At 44.2% G+C, this 19,383-nt stretch overlaps 1 protein-coding gene across 4 annotated transcripts in view; it reads right to left on the bottom strand.

Annotated features, from left to right (window-relative positions):
* The window catches only part of LOC139560614 (matrix metalloproteinase-16-like), a 44,769-nt gene that overhangs the window by 11,040 nt on the left and 14,346 nt on the right, over positions 1–19,383 (bottom strand). For 2 of the 4 annotated variants that reach the window (XM_071377545.1, XM_071377543.1), the window contains 2 exons: positions 12,428–12,604; positions 3,239–3,456 (listed from right to left, as the gene is read on the bottom strand). In XM_071377545.1, coding sequence (XP_071233646.1) covers positions 3,239–3,456; positions 12,428–12,604 — 395 coding nt within the window. The remainder of the gene's footprint in view (positions 1–3,238; positions 3,457–12,427; positions 12,605–19,383) is intronic. The other 2 variants (XM_071377546.1, XM_071377544.1) reach the window with 1 other exon arrangement.

Genomic DNA, 19,383 nt, shown 5'->3' with positions numbered 1-19,383 from the left:
CTCATGGCTGGCTGACGGATCTAGCTGCTCATGGCTGGCTGACGGATCTGGCTGCTCATGGCTGGCTGACGGATCTGGCTGCTCATGGCTGGCCGACGGATCTGGCTGCTCATGGCTGGCCGACGGATCTGGACGCTCATGGCTGGCTGGCGGATCTGGACGCTCATGGCTGGCTGGCGGCTCTGGACGCTCATGGCTCGCTGGCGGCTCTGGCAGATCCTGTCTGGTTGGCGGCTCTGGCAGATCCTGTCTGGTTGGCGGCTCTGGCAGATCCTGTCTGGTTGGCGGCTCTGGCCGATCCTGTCTGGTTAGCGGCTCTGGCAGATCCTGTCTGGTTAGCGGCTCTGGCAGATCCTGTCTGGTTATCGGCTCTGGCAGATCCTGTCTGGTTGGCGGCTCTGGCAGATCCTGTCTGACGAATGGCTCTAGCGGCTCCTGACTGACTATCGGCTCTGACGGCTCGGGACAGACGGGCGGCTCTAATGGCTCGGGACAGACGGATGGCTCAGACGGCACTGGGCAGACGGATGGCTCAGACGGCGCTGGGGAGACGGATGGCTCAGATGGCGCTGGGGAGACGGATGGCTCAGATGGCGCTGGGGAGACGGATGGCTCAGATGGCGCTGGGGAGACGGATGGCTCTGGCTGATCCTGTCTGGCGGAAGGCTTTGGCTGCTCCTGTCTGGCGGAAGGCTCTAGCGGCTCCTGTCTGGTGGAAGGCTCTAGCGGCTCCTGTCTGGCGGAAGGCTCTGTAGGCTCATGGCAGACGGGCGGCTTTGCAGGCTCATGGCAGACGGGCGGCTTTGAAGGCTCAATACAGACGGGCAGTTCATGCGGCGCTTGGCAGACGGAAGACTCTGGCCGGCTGAGACGCACTGTAGGCCTGGTGCGTGGTGCCGGAACTGGAGGCACCGGACTGGAGACACGCACTTCAAGCCTAGTGCGGGGAGCAGGAACAGGGCACACTGACCTCTCGAAGCGCACTATAGGCCTGGTGCGTGGTACCGGCACTGGTGGCACCGGGCTGAGGGCACGCACATCAGGACGAGTACGGGGAGAAGGAACAGTGTGTACAGGGCTCTGGAGACGCACAGGTGGCTTAGTGCGTGGTGCCGGAACTGGAGGCACTGGGCTGGAGACACGCACCATAGGAAGAGTGCGTGGAGGAGGAACAGGGCTCTGAAAACGCACTGGAAGCCTGGTGCGTGGTGTAGGCACTGGTGGTACTGGGCTGGGGCGGGGAGGTAGCGCCGGAAATACCGGACCGTGCAGGCGTACTGGCTCCCTTGAGCATTGAGCCTGCCCAACCTTACCTGGTTGAATGCTCCCCGTCGCCCGCCCAGTGCGGGGAGGTGGAATAACCCGCACCGGGCTATGTAGGCGAACCGGGGACACCATGCGTAAGGCTGGTGCCATGTAAGCCGGCCCGAGGAGACGCACTGGAGACCAGACGCGTTGAGCCGGCCTCATGACACCTGGCTCAATGCCCAATCTAGCCCTACCAGTGCGGGGAGGTGGAATAACCCGCACCGGGCTATGCACACGTACAGGAGACACCGTGCGCTCTACTGCGTAACACGGCGTCTGCCCGTACTCCCGCTCTCCACGGTTAGCCTGGGAAGTGGGCGCAGGTCTCCTACCTGCCCTCGGCCCACTACCTCTTAGTCCCCCCCAAGAAATTTTTGGGTAGTACTCACGGGCTTTTCGGGCTTCCGTGCTAGACAAGTCCCCTCATAACGCCGGTTCCTCTCTCCGGTTTCCTCCGCTCTCCGAGCTGCCTCCAGCTGTTCCCATGGGCGGCGATTCACTTCAACTTTAGCCCATGGTCCCTTTCCTTCCATGATTTCCTCCCAAGACCAGAAATCCTGCTTCGTGCGCTGTCCGTTAACCCGCTGCTTGATCCGGGTTTGGTGGGTGGTTCTGTAACGGTTTTCTAGATCTTCCTCCTCCTCAGACGAGGAGAGGAGAGAAGGATCGGAGGACCAATACGCAGCTAGGTATGATGACATAATATTTATTTAACAAGACAAAAGACGAAACGAAATACTCTTAAACAAACTACAAAACAACAAACGAAGTAGACAGACCTGGTGCGACGAACTTACATGTAACACGAAGAACGCAATAACAGGAAAACTGACTACATAAAACGAATGAACAAACAAAACCGAAAACAGTCCCGTGTGGCGTAACATACAGACACTGACACAGGAGACAACCACCCACAACAATCAAAGTGAAAACACCTACCTTAATATCGCTCTCAATCAGAGGAAATGAAAACCACCTGCCTCTAATTGAGAGCCATATCAGGTCACCCTTAAACCAACACAGAAACACATAACAAAGACTACCCACCCAAACTCACGCCCTGACCGTCAAACACATACAAAACAAAAAACAGGTCAGGAACGTGACACTTAAATGGTTATAAAATACAAATAAATTGACATTAAAGGTATTAAATGTATTTAAAATTGTTTTAAATATACTTAAATACATATACTTAAAATATGTTAATGGAGTATGATTTAAGGATATTTAAATATTAGAATTTTTCGCTTGTGTGCACCTTTAGATTTGTTTGGGGCTGATGAAAAAGCAGCCAGTTTGTACAAATAGTTCTCTATTCTATGTGTGTCCTTTTGGAGCAGGTGTTTTCCTTGGAACATTGCTATATCAATATGGTTTCTTGCTAGAATATCAAGACAGCTGGAACGTTTGATTGGTGAGTTTAGGCCTTTCACATTCCAAGAGAGAATAGCTAGCGTTGCCATTGTACTCCCCCCCCCCCCCCCCCCACAAAAAAAGTAGTATTACAGATGTAATTATTATATTTAGTGTTAATAAATGTAAAACAAAAAGCAGGAGCCACAGGAAAAACCACTCATTTGTTGTTCCCCCCCTCACGAACAATCTGATATTGAGAGACGCCATATTCCCACATTCGAATTGTGGACAGACAAATTCTAGCTGCTGGAGCGTAATAGACCTACTAGTTATTCCTTGTCACACAATGAATGTTCCACACCTTAATATGATGTTTATTATTTACAAGTTTTAGGAAATAAGTCCATAAATTTATAGTAATTTGCAAAAGAAAGCCAGCCGCGAAAAGCCACACGTTTCAATGCATGCCACCGGAACCGGAAGGAAAAATCTATTACCTTTTAACACTTTGTAGATTTTATAGGGTAGACAAGTGTACATTATACAGTATCTGTACATGCCGACCTACCTTGAATACGAACAGCTCCTGTCTGAGGATGGCCAGGGTGTTGAAGCCTCCGTCGCAGATGTTGGGCGTGGCGTAGGGGTTGGAGGGTTTGGCGCCCTGAGGAGGGCGGTGGGGCCGGACCTGGCGGTCGTGCTTACGAGGTTCCGAGGGGGAGTGGAAGCGTGGGGGAGGGGCCGTGGGTGGGGTCCTGGTGGGCTGGAGAGCCCTGTCTGGTGGACCTGGAGATTAATGGGACACATTAGCCAAGCCAGCTAACTAGCTAAGGGCATAAAAAAATATACATATTGTCATTGAACATTATCATTGAACATGTATTCCTTCAATGAAAACAATAAAACAAATGTTTTTTTAAATTACACACAATACTATTATAATACTACTTTGCGTAGATTTAGTGTACTAAACAGATTGAGGGCATTACTATATTATAATATTATGTGGGAAATGAAATGCAGTACCATAGATACAGGTAAATGCCCAAATAAAGGAAACACTTGAGTAAATGAAGGATACAAAGTATATTGAAAGCAGGTCCTTCCACACAGGAGTGGTTCCTGAGTTAATTAAGCAATTAACATCCCATCATGCTTAGGGTCATGTATAAAAATGCCCAGTTGACCATTATTTTGGCTACCATGGCAAGAAGAAAAGATCTGTGACTTTGAAAGAGAGGTCTCAAAGAAGCATATGGGGTTTAAAGGGTGTGTGTGTGTGTGTGTGTGTGTGTGTGTGTGTGTGTGTGTGTGTGTGTGTTGCTGTGTGTGTGTGTGTGTGTGTGTGTGTGTGTGTGTGTGTGTGTGTGTGTGTGTGTGTGTGTGTGTGTGTGTGTGTGTGTGTGTGTGTGTGTGTGTGTGTGTGTGTGTGTGTGTGTGTGTGTGTCAGTCATAAGATCACAACCCAATTGAACACTTGTAGGAGATTCTGGAGCGTTCCCTTTCAGTCAGTCAACTTCAGTACAACCTACTATGGGTAGTCGCACTCTAGTTGAAGGATCTACAATCACACCTGACAAGGCAAATTAAATCCAGGACTCGCTAGAAGCCCAGTGTGAGGCTCGGATTCTTTCAATTATTCCACTCTTCACCTCATGTGGTCCCATGTGGCTCAGTTGGTAGAGCATGGTTTGGTTCCCACGGGAGACCAGTATGAAAATGTATGCTCTCACTACTGTAAGTCGCTCTGGATAAGAGTGTCTGCTAAATTACTCAAATGTTAAACAGGAACGATTCACGCTACGAACACAAACAATTGGAAAAGGAGACTGTCTTACGTTGCGCTAACTAAACTGTCCCATAGTGATAGAGTGTGCTCACCTCCTGTACGCTGTACTAGTTATCATACGTTTTCTAATCACAAACAAAGTTATTAGTTATTAGTTATTCTTCAATTTGCTGGTGCAATGAGTAAGATGGCCAACAAAACGACTGAGACAACGATGCCTAAGCCGGGTTTGGGGTCGAGATCATGCCCCCAGTCATGAGGTTATAGCATTTCTCTGAAAGATACTCACAATCTATGTATAGTTTGTCTCGGTTTGGAGCATGCTCAGGCGGCACTCAATCAAACCAGTTCGGGTACGCATTGCCACGCACTGTGTACAGACTCCCTGGGAAGACGTATAGCATTGTTGAGGAAGCTTGGAATTACTGATGGTGACTTTTCTTTCCTGAATGCTGGAAGCGTAGATGGATTGGGTGGTCTGCCTGGGCGTGGGGTATGTGGTGGCTGCCTGTGCCCAACTCGGCTCCTGTGCACTCTGTCATCGGTTACGGGAGGCTACTCGAAGAGAAGGGGCATCCTGGTTCGGTGGGTACCTCCGAGGCAGCCATCAAGCACTGCTTGCCTCTCTTCCCAGACTTGTTGATGAAGGGTCCGGTCCCACCTCAGTGATCCGTTCCTATGTGGACTTTCGAGACCAGGCTAGTTAAACAAGTGGTGCATAGCGTGCTAGCCAGGTTGGGTAACTCACTAAGGCAAGCTAGCTATTACTAGCTATTCCTGCCTCCCCATGGTGGAGTTTCTGGAGTAGCTCTCTTGTTTAGTATATGTATCATTAAGTCGCTTGGTTATTCTAAACGGACCGCGCTGCAGTCAAAGAGGCTAGCCTAGTGTAATGAGGTGGCCCTTTCTGGGTGTGGATCGTGCCCCCCCCCCCTCACTCTCTCTCCTAAACCCAGGTTTTGTTATCTCAGGTCATAAATTCTTGGTAGAGGCTCTCTCCCCCTGGTCATGCAGAAAGAGAGGGAGAGAGCACAGAAAGAGAACAAAGGACTTCACTTGGCCAAACTCCTAAATCCCCAAAATGGGAGAATTAAACGATTTCTACTTTTGAGAATGTGGGAATGGTCCATGGACACTAAAGGGACAGTTATGATGAGTGTGTTTCATTTGGTGATCATGAAGGACAGGAAACACACATAACGTTATCTCTTAAAGTGTACATTTCCCAGCTGTCAGGTTTACATCTAAATATTGTGAAGAGGATGTGATTAAACATGAAACTATTTGTGAAAAGATGTAATGTGATATTAACCTTCTAAATGATTTTCATATAAAGATTAACTAGTCAGTGGCCACACTCCCGTGAGCCCAGACATCACATTAGGCGTCATGGCCCTTTTCTACTGAACGGTATCTCTTAAAGTGTACATTTCCCAGCTGTCTGAAACGTATAAAACCCACTCCTGATGAAATTCACACCAGACCACGTAAACCCCGGTGTAAGCTAAGGTTGCAAATGGTTGAATTTCTAAGACCAAAACACACCGTGTGACGCTGGTGTGTGAAGTGGATTAAACTACAACTCTACCACGTGGAGCATAGGCTACACGGCTGGAAATAGTTAAACGCTGAGACTATCAATCTCTACAGAATAAGTGAGAAATTCTAGACGACACGAATTACAAGTCTGCAGCTAGAAATTACGTAAACCTAGGCCGAGAATACAGACAGCTGCCGAAACATCTATTCTATGGCCACATCTCCGAATGGTATTCTGAAGTATCCACCCTAACAACATCGAAATACTTTTGATCTTCGGGGAAACGCAACCAGAGAGACTCTGATGAACTCTCCAGCAGACGGACCAGATTCCAACAGAGAAGACAACGACATACGGGCGTAAATATGAATTGCAATTTCTTTTTGAATGAGTGGTCATTCATGTAAAGTATTAGCAATTTCTATGAGTGTAGTAATCCTCTATGAGTTTCCCGCTCTTTATCGGTCCACACCCCCTTTCTTTTGTCTACCAAGCCATCATATCGGCTTTGCCAGCTAGGGAGTCTTTCCTTTGTATCATGTAGCAACCCAATGTATAATATCTACTGTTCGTTTGTTATGTATTTATGTGATTTGATTAGTTAGTAAATAAATAATTAAGCCAATTTGTATAACGCTGATTCATAATTTATGCTAGGGTTCGTGCAGAATTCTTTAAGACGTTCCGATGAGACTGATAGAAGGTAAAGAATAATTAATGATGGACTGCTATTGATATAAAAGATCTTCAGATCTTTAAGAGTGGATTCGGGAGATAGCCGCTCCATATAAACTAATGCTTCCGTGGTGCCATCCTCTTCTTAATGAGTTAGTTATTGCCTGATTAATTTAATCAAATAATTAAAGGTTAGGTAATCGATTTGAAAATAGCCTGTCATCACATTAAGGATAATAGAGACATGACACTAGCTTATGCTAAAAAGCCTCCCGGCTAACATTGGCTAGCATACTTAACCTCCGGCGAGTAAAACTGACTAGCTTTCCCCTGACGTTATGGCAACCCTCTTCCTATTTTCAGTTCCTGGAGTTAGAGGGAGTGAAAGAAATGGAGTTTGTGTGCACCTCTGATGAAGAAGCAGCCCCCCGGGCACTTGGCTGGGGTAACGCCCGGAGCGAGGGGCTTTGGCATGGGTCTGTGAAAACAGTGCCCCTACTTTAGCTAAAACGGTTACTACGTCAGCCATTGCCAGAGACCCCTGTGCCCGTAAAGGGGCCGGGCTTCATGCAGGCTATACAGTCTCAAGGAAGCACAACGTATGTTGGAAGCTTGGCCATGTTTAATGCTGCTCCCTCTGTTAGCCCATGTTCCACGTTGTTCACAGGGTTCAAGGGGTATATCAGTGTCCCCAGTTTGAGAGTGACAAGTTGGGTCACTGTCCGCAAGGGGGCGTTCCTCCCCCATAGGTGGGATCCATTGCTGATTCCTGCCTGAAGCTCACTAGTCTCTTTAAGGTGTCTAGTGATACAGGTTATGGGCTCTACAGGCAATTAGTTGTTGGTAGCGGAGTCGAGGGAACCAGCAGGGTTGGACATGACAACACTATTAACCCACATGCAGTCTCTGTGGTTAATATGAATGAGCCCCCAAATGAGCTATCTCTGTCTCCAGCTCAACGCTTTTCATTCCTAATATTTTTTCCCTGGGTCTATTTTTAATGCGTCCAGTCCAGCTCTGGGTGCCAGCAGGTTACTGGAACACATTTTACTGCCAAAAGGCTCATTGTGGCACGGACAATTGGGGTACATCCCTGGCTGCGTTTCAAACTCACAAAAGACACGTACTCATCCACTTACCTTATGCCCTTGGGAGAATCCCCGCAGCCATATTTGTCATCGGTCCAAATGATTAGCCAAGCAAGGGAAGTTTGCAACGAAAGCCCCTCCGTCCTCGATTTTAATGGAGTTTGAGAGTGTACATTTATGTTCACTTCGGGCCTGAAACGCCCCATAATTCAATTCGCGATGATTGTACATCCACTAAGACAAGTCCACCAAAACTTAAAACCTCAACATCAATATGGAGTCAACGTAAGTAAAAACTAATGTAAATAAGTTAGAAATGGTGCTACTAATGCACATGACGGCACAAACACGTCTCGTAAAATTAATGATGTTTTTGTTTGGTTAGCTTTTGGAAATTGCAGAAATAAAACATTTTCCTTCTTCAGAAGTAGCTAGGCAGGCTAACGTTATTTAGATAATTAATTTGCTAGTTATCATACAGTAGGTGTATATTAATAATTATATATTTAATGTAAGCAGATATGCAATCATAATTGACGGTAGCGAATGTAAAGCAACAACAAGCTACCGGTGGCTGAAAACACAATCATCGCGGGTTGAATGTGACGAATGTTCGGGCAAGGGCGGTCCATTTAAAGTGCTGCAAGTGTATACTCGTCAGACTTCATGATACGTCATCAGAAGTGTCCACTTAATTTGAGGGCTGAGGGGAGAGTGTGTGTCTGTTAAGTGTTTGGAATGCCACTGATAGCCAGAGTCCTTGTACCCAGAGTGGGCTGGGCTTTAGGCAAACCTTGGCACATAAACACAATTTTTTCAAGTGCGTTCCACACTGTTCACGGGTGTTAAAACTGTTGTTTCCTGTATTTGAGTTAGATTAAACGTTTTCCTTCTCTGGGCTTCCGGTGACGCAATTTAGGAAATGGCTGCCTGATTTTTCATACTGCACATCGGTTGGGTATTTTCCCCATAAAATCAAGTATTATAGTAACTTACACTAAAAGGGAAAGTAGGAAAAGTTCATGGAAGAAGGACATTGTGACCTCTGGTGGACAATCAGAGTGTGTACAAGTGGCCCACAGGAAAGGCCAACAAAACCCCCTTACCCCCTTACTCCCAACGGGCAGTGGTTCGTGTGCAAAGTAAATGGTTACTGGGAGTGTAGTTTCCAAATGTACGATACGTGTCTCTCTCTCTCTCTCTCCCCCCTCTAATGTTATGTTGTAATAAGCCGTCATATCTTGTCAGGCCACTAGGGACTTTTGTCTCATGCAAGTGTGTATGTGTATTCTGTGTTATTATTTAGTTAGTAAATAAATGATTAAAACAAATAGTGTAGTACTGAATAATCAGCAAGGCTGGGGTTCTTGCAGATCCAAGAAGGTTACGACTGTTCAGAATGAGACTGATATGAGGTAATGATTAATAAGTGACTGTTATCAATATATAACTTATATATCATTTAGAGTTTAATTCAGGAGATGGTAACTCATTAAACAACTTCTTCCGTGGTGCCCCAAATTCCTAATGAGTTAATTGTTACATTATTAATTTAATCGGGTAACAATTAAACATAGTTAGTGGATTAAATAAATAACAGTCATCAGATTAATGAAAGTCACAAAAAGGTTTTGTTTGCATCACGCATTTTGACATTTAAGTGAGTGGCCCCTCCAGCAGTCAGGCTCATCCCCCTCAGTCTTCTGGCATTGCAAAGTCTTTCCCCACTTTAATTTACTTTTTTTATTGTTCTTGTTTTTTCTGTCTTTTTAGGTTGATGCTAAGCAGGCTGTTATGGTGCACAGGTTTTTTGGTTTATAACGAGGCATCATCGTGAATTTAAGGTCATAAATCTCAATGTAAATAGATTGGGGAGTGCCATCAAGAGAAGTGAGGTAATAGCAAAGATGAAACGGGAGAGAGTTGACATATTATTCTGGCAGGAAACTCACTTATCCCATCCTGATCACGAGAACTCAAGATTATGGGATATAGGAATACCATTTTCTCTTCTTATAAAATGGGTAGAAGGGGCGTTGCAATTTTGATCCCAAATTCAGTTAATTTTGAGTTTTTATCAGAAATAAAAGGAGGGTAGATTTATCTTTGTTAAACATAAACTGGATCACAAGGAAGTTACATCATTTAATGTTTACCCTCCACTGGAGAATGACATGGTGTTCTTTAGGAATGTGTTTGATTTAACTGCCACAGAAACCTCTGGCACGCTTATCAGTGGAGGGGATTTTAACATGATTTTAATCTCAAAATTGGACAGTACAAATCAAAATAGGAAAATGAGCTTGGTTGCTAAAAAAGATCAATAGGATTTTACAGGATTTAGGACTGTTTGATGTTTGGCGCGACTTCCATATGTCAGATAGGGAATGCACTTTTTACTCAGCCCGCCACACTGAATACTCCAGGTTAGACTACTTTTTCATGTACAGTGCAGATAGACACAGGCTTAAGGATTGTAGGATCAGGCAGAACGACTTATTAGATCAATAATGGAGTTGACCTAACTCTACATCTTGATAGCAAACCAAGAAATACTCTATGGAGGCTTAATACACGCATGCTGAATGATCCAGCATTTAAGGAGTCAATAAAGACAGAATTGAACGTCTATCTGGAGAATAATGATAACTGGGAAGTATCCCCTGCTACATTGTGGGATACACTAAGCTGGTTAATAGAGGGAAGATCATAGCCACATCATCTCTCAAGAAAAAGATAAATGCACAGAAACTGCTGAAATTACAGGAAACATTAGGAAGCTTAGAACGATCTCATAGTCATTTCAAAGACCCTTTTATATTACGCGAGATTCAAAAGGTAAAACAGGAAATTGACCAGATTTATATTGAAGAAGTAGAGAAAAAGCTTAGGTACCTGAAAGAACGATATAATGAAGCAGACTCAAAGGCAACAAAATGACTAGCATGGGGACTCAGAAAACAATAAGCACAGAATACAATTTTCTAAATAAAAGACCGCAAAACAAAGCAGATTACATGCAAATTGGATGAAATAGAGAATGCATTTGAATCATACTTTACAAATCTGTGCAAGCAACCAGAGAAGGCAGATGCACAGACAACAGAGCGTTTTTTGAGCTCACTTGATCTCCCTTCAATTTGGACAGAGCAAAATGATAAACTTACTTCAGAAATAACTACTGAAGAAATGAATAATGCAATATTTAATCTAAAAGCAAAAAGATCTCCAGGCACTGATGGCATGACTGGATCAAAGCCTTCAGAGAATAACTAACACCTCTACTTCAGGCCTCTTTTAACTGGAATCTACGAGAGGGAGATCTACCACCATGGAGAGAAGTCATCATATCTGTAATTCCAAAAGCGATCGCAATTCTTAACATGGATTATAAACGGTATGCATCAATAATAGCCAAAAGAATGGAGGACATAATCCCAGAATTTATAGGAATTGGGAATTGGAAATTGGCACTGGTTTTGGAGGCACTGAGCCTCTGGATCCTCTCCTACAAAACCTCCCTTTGGCCTCAGCTAAACATGTTGGGGACCTCCAACATGCTCTAAGGTGACATTGCGTCCAAATGCGGCCTTCGCTCCAAAAGTCATGGCTATGTCCTACAGGTACTTAGCTTTTGAGCTATTTCCCTTTTTGTGTCCTCTTTTTGCTTCTGAAGAGAAACAGAGGTTACATGCCCTGTGCCCCGTGCGAGCTTTACGCACGTACATTGAACGGACCCAGAACATCTGGTTATGTGACCAACTTTTTGTCTGTTTTGCTAATCCAGCTCGCGGCAGGGCGCTCTCTATGCAGCATTTCTCCCATTGGATTGTGGAGGCTTTCTCCCTGGCATATAGCAGCATGGGGCAAGGGTTACCTAGCGGTGTACATGTCCACTCCACCAGGAGTCTGGTGGCCCCTTGGGCGCTGTTTAAAGGGTTGACTATAGGAGATATTTGTGCTGCGGCGAGTTGGGCATCACCACACACTTTTGTGAGGTTTTATTGCTTGGATGTCACTGCTCCTAGTATAGTACACCGTGTACTTACGGCTGGGATAGGGGAAAGTTACTAGCCAGCACGTTGTGTGCGCAATACCCAGGCTGCCGCATCTGGTGAGATCAGGTCTGGGTGGTTTGCCATGGGCCGTTTCATTTACTATCCGTTGGGGTCGGCTTGGGGCGTGATTATATTTCCCTATTGTATGTTGTACCAAAGTTGACTGACTGAAAGGGAATGTAACTTTATGACTATAACTCCTGTTCCCTGAAGGAGGGAAATGCACCATCCATTCCTGGGCTCGGTTAAGAGTGGTATTAAATTGAAGGAGTGAATTCGAGCCGCATGCTTATCACCTGTGGAAGACGTGATTGTAGATCCTTCAACCGAAGTCGCAAGAGTGTAACTCCCCATAATATGGTGTACCTTGTTCCCCTCATTCAGGGAACAGTAGTTATAGGCATAACGTTAAGTTTTCCACCACCATCAACAAAACACTGAATGATGGAATTTCTCGTGGAAGAATCGTGTCGCATTCCTCCAGTAGAGTTTAAGACACTTGTAGAATCTATGCCAAGGTGCATTGAAGCTGTTCTGGCTCGTGGTGGTTGGCCCAACTCCCTATTAAGATACTTTATGTTGGTGTTTCCTATATTTTGGCAGTTACCTGTTGGTACAGTACCATAGATTTTCTGGATGCCCTGAAGGTCGTCGTGAGGAAGTTTGAAGTTCTCTGTGTCCATGTACTGGTAGAATGGAGCCATGATGGCTGTGGGGTCATTGGAGTGTTCCAGACCCAGGGCGTGGCCCAGCTCATGGACTGCCACCAGGAACAGGTCATTACCTGGGAAGGGAGAGACAGACTAGGGATTAGAATCACACACACACAAACACACACGCAGTGTGACTGCACACACACATGCACACATGCACACACACAGACCCCAGCTAGCACATTTGGTTCCTTAGAAGTTGTGGGAATGTACACTACCGTTCAAAAGTTTGGGGTCACTTAGAAATGTCCTTGTTTTTGAAAGAAAAGCATTTTTTGGGTCCATTAAAATAACATCAGATTGATCAGAAATACAGTGTAGACATTGTTAATGTTTTAAATGACTATTGTAGCTGGAAACGGCAGATTTTCTATGGAATATCTACATAGGCGTACAGAGGCCCATTATCAGCAACCATCACTCCTGTGTTCCAATGGCACGTTGTGTTAGCTAATCCAAGTTTATAATTTTGAAAGGCTAATTGATCATTAGAAAACCCTTTTGCAATTATGTTAGCACAGCTGAAAACTGTTGTTCTGATTAAAGAAGCTGGTGATGCCCAACTAGTCCTTCTTTAGACTAGTTGAGTATCTGTAGCATCAGCAATTTTGGGGTTCGATTACAGGCTCAAAATGGCCAGAAACAAAGACTTTCTTCTGAAACGCGTCAGTCTATTCTTGTTCTGAGAATTGAAGGCTATTCCATGCAAGAAATTGCCAAGAAACTGAAGATCTCTGTCACGATCGTTGTTAGAAATGGACCAAGAGGCAGCGTGCGTAGAGTTCCACATGTTTTAATAAATTAAACTCACCAAAAACAATACAGAACTAAACGTTTCTTTTTGATACTGTCGCAAAGCTAACTAAAAAGCAGCATTCCCCAAGTGAGGATGGCTTTCACTTCAGCAGTAATAAATTAATGAACTTCTTTGAGGAAAAGATCATGATCATTAGAAAGCAAATTACGGACTCCTCTTTAAATCTGCGTATTCCTCCAAAGCTCAGTTGTCCTGAGTCTGCACAACTCTGCCAGGACCTAGGATCAAGAGAGACGCTCAAGTGTTTTAGTACTATATCTCTTGACACAATGATTTTTGGTAGGTAGGTTCAACAGTTTTCAGCTGTGCTAACATAATTGCAAAAGGGTTTTCTAATGATCAATTAGCCTTTCAAAATGATAAACTTGGATTAGCTAACACAACGTGCCATTGGAACACAGGAGGGATGGTTGCTGATAATGGGCCTCTGTATGCCTATGTAGATATTCCATAAAAAATCAGCCGTTTCCAGCTACAATAGTCATTTACAACATTAACAATGTCTACACTGTATTTCTGATCAATTTGATGTTATTTTAATGGACCCAAAAATTTGCTTTTCTTTCATAAACAAGGAAATTCTAAGTGACCCCAAACTTTTGAACGGTAGTGTACATATGAGATGAATAATGCAATATATGTAAACATTATTAAAGTGGCATTATTAAAGTGACGAGTGATCCATTTATTAAAGTGGCCAATGATTTCAAGTCTGTATGTAGGCAGCAGCCTCTCTATGTTAATGATGGCTATTTAACAGTCTGAGTGCCTTGAGATAGAAGCTGTTTTTCAGTCTCTTTGATTCAGTCTCTTTGATGCAGCTGTACTGACCTCGCCTTCTGGATGGAATCGGGGTGAACAGGCAGTGGCTCGGATGGTTATTGTCCTTGATGATCTTTGTGGCCTTCCTGTGACATCGGGTGCTGTAGGTGTCCTGGAGGGCAGGTAGTTTACCCCCTTGTGATGCGTTGTGCAGACTGCACCACCCTCTGGAGAGCCTTGCGGTTGTGGGCGGTGCAGTTGTCGTACCATATGGTGATGCAGCCCGACAGGATGCTCTCAATTGTGCATCTGTAAAAGTTTGAGGGTTTTAGGGGACAAGCCAAATTTCTTCAGCCTCCTGAGGTTGAAGAGGTGCTGTTGCACCTTCTTCACCACACTATCTGTGTGAGTGGACCATTTCAGTTTGTCCGTGATGTGTACGCCGAGGAACTTAAAACTTTCCACCTTCTCCACCGCGGTCCCGTCGATATTGATAGGGGGGTGCTCCCTCTGCTGTTTCCTGAAGTCCACAATCATCTCCTTTGTTTTGTTGACGTTGAGTGAGAGGTTGTTTCGCTGACACCACACTCTGTTACCCAGGAATGATTTGATATTGATATAAAAACGCCTGCACTGGGCCTTTAACTTTCTTGGAACAATTTGAGCAACTATCCTGTACCATTCCCAGAAACTTGTGGGAAGGTTGTATGCAAAATAACCATAGGACAACCATGCTCTCACCAAGCTCTAAAAAACATATGGTTCTCAGAACATTATGTGCTAGCTGGGTGAAGATGTCCCAGGGCGATGGCTGCTCTTTACAACATGATATCTACTCCATATCTACTCCAGCCAGGAGCACAAAGAGCCAGGAGCACAGGCAACACATTAGCAACAGACCCTCCTATCTACACAACTAGCTGAGAAAGAGACATTATATAGAGATAAGATCCAAGCTCTCAAAAAGCAAGATCCCGCCCCGTGGCATAAGAACATCAATGGCTTAACCAACCTCTCAGAAGTCAGGCAACCTTCCACATAGAGGGTCTTAGACCAGGTGACAGAAAACAAACAGCAAATGATATCAACAAAGCACTATCAAAATTAGCACAGTCCCTACCAACCAACCAACTCAGCACTGCTGCCCTCCTTTTTACCAGCACACCCTGCTCCAGAGGTCCAACCCTGGGAAGTCTACAGAAAATATCAGAAAACATAGCCACTAACCTCTCTAGTGAGCAAAGTAGCTGAGAGCTTTATCACTGAAGGGGCTCTCAGTGACATCCTACCCCAAATTGACACCCAACAATATGGATGTCTAAAAAGCCAATCAACCACACTGTCTGGTGGATCTAACCAATGAACTATTCAAGTCCTATGATAAGAATGGTTCCATCTGCTCCCTGGTGACCACCAACTACAGCAAAGCCTTCAACCATGTCTGCCACAACCTCATCATCACCAGGATGTAATACCGAGCTTGGGCTTAGCCCATCACCCGCCAGGTGGACAGGCAACTTCCTCTCGAATAGACACCAGGTGGTGAGGTATCATGGTGTGCTGTCGGATAGTGTCAGTATATCTTGTGGCCTACTGTACCTCAATGAACTCTGCTCGGCCCACTGATTGTTATTGAATATATCAACAGTGCAACCAGGCAAACTGCAGTTTTTGGATGACCTTAATGTATTAGATACCAGAGGAACTGGTTGACCTGGAGAAGTAGTCAGTGGGGAGCCACATGGTTCTGCACCCCAAAAAGTGCAACGTGCTCCATGTGCACTTCATCAAGTCACCACCCCTAACACCACCCCTGTCTATAAACAACACAAAAGTCCAGAGGGTTGAGCTTATCAAGATCCTAGGAATCTGCATCCAATGAAATCTAAAATCAACACAGGTAGAGAACATCTGTGAAAAGGCCAGCCAACGTTTGTTCCTCCTCCGACACCTGAAGCACTTTGACTTCCTTAACCTGGTAACAATATTTACCACCTGCATCTGTCCAGTGGTTGAATGTGCTGGCCCAGTGTGGCATGCAGGGCTAAACAAGGGACAAGCCGATGCCATTGACAGAGTACAGAGTACAGCAATTCGTATCATCATTGGCACAGACTACACTTCCTACTCAGATGCATGCACAAATCTGGGCCTACCATCACTTCACACTCGCAGGGAAAGTCTCTCAAGATCCTTCGCAAGATCACTTCTTAAATCTGGTCCCTACCTTCATATGCTTCCACCTCAAAGATTGTCTGTGAGCCTTGTTGCTGCCATTTGTACAATGTTCTGTTCTCTCTCTCTCTCATTTTTTGGGGGTAAAATAGGTAGGCAACCCTACAGGCATACACTCTGCCTCCTCCCATTCACCCCCACCCCACTCCATCTCTCCTACAGAACTAGCCACCACAAGACATGGCCTCCTCCTCCTCCTCCATCAACTACAGCCCATAATAATACCCAGGGGACAGACCAGGCCACCATTAGCACACGTCAACATACAACATTCACGATTACATACACCACTGTGAAAACCCATTAACCAATTCTTAACATGCAGCTAAACCCTTATTTGACAGCTCTGTTTTACAGTCATTGATTTACACACACAAGCTGAGGCAAAGGATTGAACCAGAGTCTATTCTGTATGGGTAGCCATGATTTTAAACAACATGTAGAGAGAAATCTGAATCAGAGATAATAACAAGAAGCAACTGAGAAGAAGGGATAGGGGGCTACAGGACCAAAAGCTGAACCAAGAAACAAACAAAACACTGGCTGCTATTGCCCTTTTCACACTGACAGGCAGGCGGCCTAGGAGGGGACTGCCTATCTAAGTGGCAGTGTTGTGCCAGTTAATGCTGCCTGACAGCCCTCTAGATGTGCTGTTCCGCAGGCAGTACTAACGGCAGCCAGAGCAGAGCAGGCTGGCAGCAGGGCAATTAAAGTAAAGTGCTGTCTGACGGTGGATGGATGGAGGCTGACAGGGCTGAGAGAGGGATCTGATTACCCTCTTCAAGCTGCAGCTCTCTAGGGCTGTAGGCTGGATCCCCACTCCACCCTGCCCTGCAGCTACAGTACAATACACTCCCTGACCATAACAGAATAAAAATGTGAGGGTTTATATCTGATAACAGCAGGGTGTGGTGCAATAAAATGCAGCCTGTTGAAATGCAGACTGTATCAGTGACGTGCAGTCAAGGTAGGCAGTGTAATAAAAAAATATGTTATGAAAAGCCTAATAAAAAATACAATTATATAGAAAATGGTAAATCTATTTTTTTTAATCAAATGTCTTTTCTCTGTGATTCTGGTGGTTTTTAACCTCTTGGAAATAGGGGGCTCCATTTTCACTTCTGGATAAAATCGTGCCCAATTTAAACGGCCTAGTACTCTGTCCTAGATCATATGATATGCATATTATTATTACTATTGGATAGAAAACACTCTGAAGTTTCTAAAACTGTTTGAATTATATCTGTGAGTAAAACAGAACTCATTTGGCAGGCAAACTTCCAAACAGGAAGTGAAAATTCTGAAATGGGTCTCTGTGAAAGGCATTGCCTATTCAAATGTATTTTATTTACGGATCTGTATGCACTTCATACGCCTTCCACTAGATGTCAACAGGCAGTAGAACGTGGAATGAAGTCTCTAGCCTTTTCTGGGACCGGATGGGACTCGTTGGAGTGAGAGGTCAGCCATATTGGTAGTACCTGGCTACGCACTTGGGTTTGTCATATCGTTTTCTGCAATGCGTTAGGTAGACACGAAGAAATGCTCCGTCTGGGACGTTATTGGATATATTTCTGAAAAACATCCTAAAGATGGATTATCAACTGAGTTTGACCAGTTTATTCGACTATTATTATGACTTTTTGAATTTTTCGTTCATGCGTAAAATCTTCATGGACACGTGAGCAACACCATGCTAGCCAAAGTTGCTAATTCGACAGAAGAAATGGACATTCTAAAACAAAACAACGATTTATTGTGAAACTAGGATTCCTGGCACTGCATTCTGATGAAAGATCATCAAAGGTAAGGGAATATTTATGATGTTATTTCGTATTTTTGTGGACTCTTTGGACTCCAACATGGCGGAGAATGGCTGAGCGCTGTCTCAGATTATTGCATGCTGTGCTTTGTACTAAAGTTATTTTTTTTAAATCTAACACAGCGGTTGCATTAAGAACCAGTGTATCTTTAATTATATATGCAACATGTATTTTTCAGCAAAGTTTATCATGAGTTTTTCTGTTAGATTACATGGCTGTCTAAAATTTCTCCGGAAATTTTGGTGCCATTTGTGACCATGGCTGCAATGTAGAACCACGATTTATAGCTATAAATATGCACATTTTCGAACAAAACATAAATGTATTGTATAACATGATGTCATAAGACTGTCATCTGATGAAGTTGTTCAAAGGTTAGTGATTAATTTTATCTCTATTTGTGGGTTTTGTGAAAGCTATCTTTACGGTGAAAAAATGGCGTTGTGTTTTGGGCTATTGTGGTGAGCTAACATAAATATATGTTGTGTTTTCGCTGTAAAATATTTTAAAAATCAGACATGTTGGCTGGATTCACAAGATGTTTATCTTTCATTTGCTGTACAACATGTATTTTTCACAAAAGTTTTATGATGAGTATTTCTGTATTTCACGTTGCTCTCTGTAATTATTCTGGCTGTTTTGGTGCCATTTGTGACCATGGCTGCAATGTAAAACCACGATTTATAGCTATAAATATGCACATCGAACAAAACATAAATGTATTGTATAACATGATGTCATAAGACTGTCATCTAATGAAGTTGTTCAAAGGTCAGTGATTAATTTTATCTCTATTTGTGGGTTTTGTGAAAGCTATCTTTGCGGTGAAAAAATGGCGTTGTGTGTTGGGCTATTGTGGTGAGCTAACATAAATATATGTTGTGTTTTCGCTGTAAAACATTTTAAAAATCGGACATGTTGGCTGGATTCACAAGATGTTTATCTTTCATTTGCTGTATTGGACTTGTGATTTCATGAAATTATATTATATGATATCCCTGTGGCGCTAGGCTAGGCTATGCTAGTCAGCGTTTCTGATGAGGATGATCCCGGATCCGGGAGGGGGGGGGGGTCGGTAGTTAAGGTCAAAATCCCAAAATGTGCAAAAACTGCATCAAAACCTCAGGAAAGACACCACGGTATGCATTCCTTCCTTCCCATCCTTTAAAATCCATTCAAATTGATGCACACGGCCGTTCATGATTCCAGTCAC

Source organism: Salvelinus alpinus, chromosome 30 (assembly GCF_045679555.1).
Source record: "Salvelinus alpinus chromosome 30, SLU_Salpinus.1, whole genome shotgun sequence".
NCBI classification, from domain to species: Eukaryota; Metazoa; Chordata; class Actinopteri; order Salmoniformes; family Salmonidae; genus Salvelinus; species Salvelinus alpinus.
This window is presented reverse-complemented; position numbering and strand designations above follow the sequence as displayed.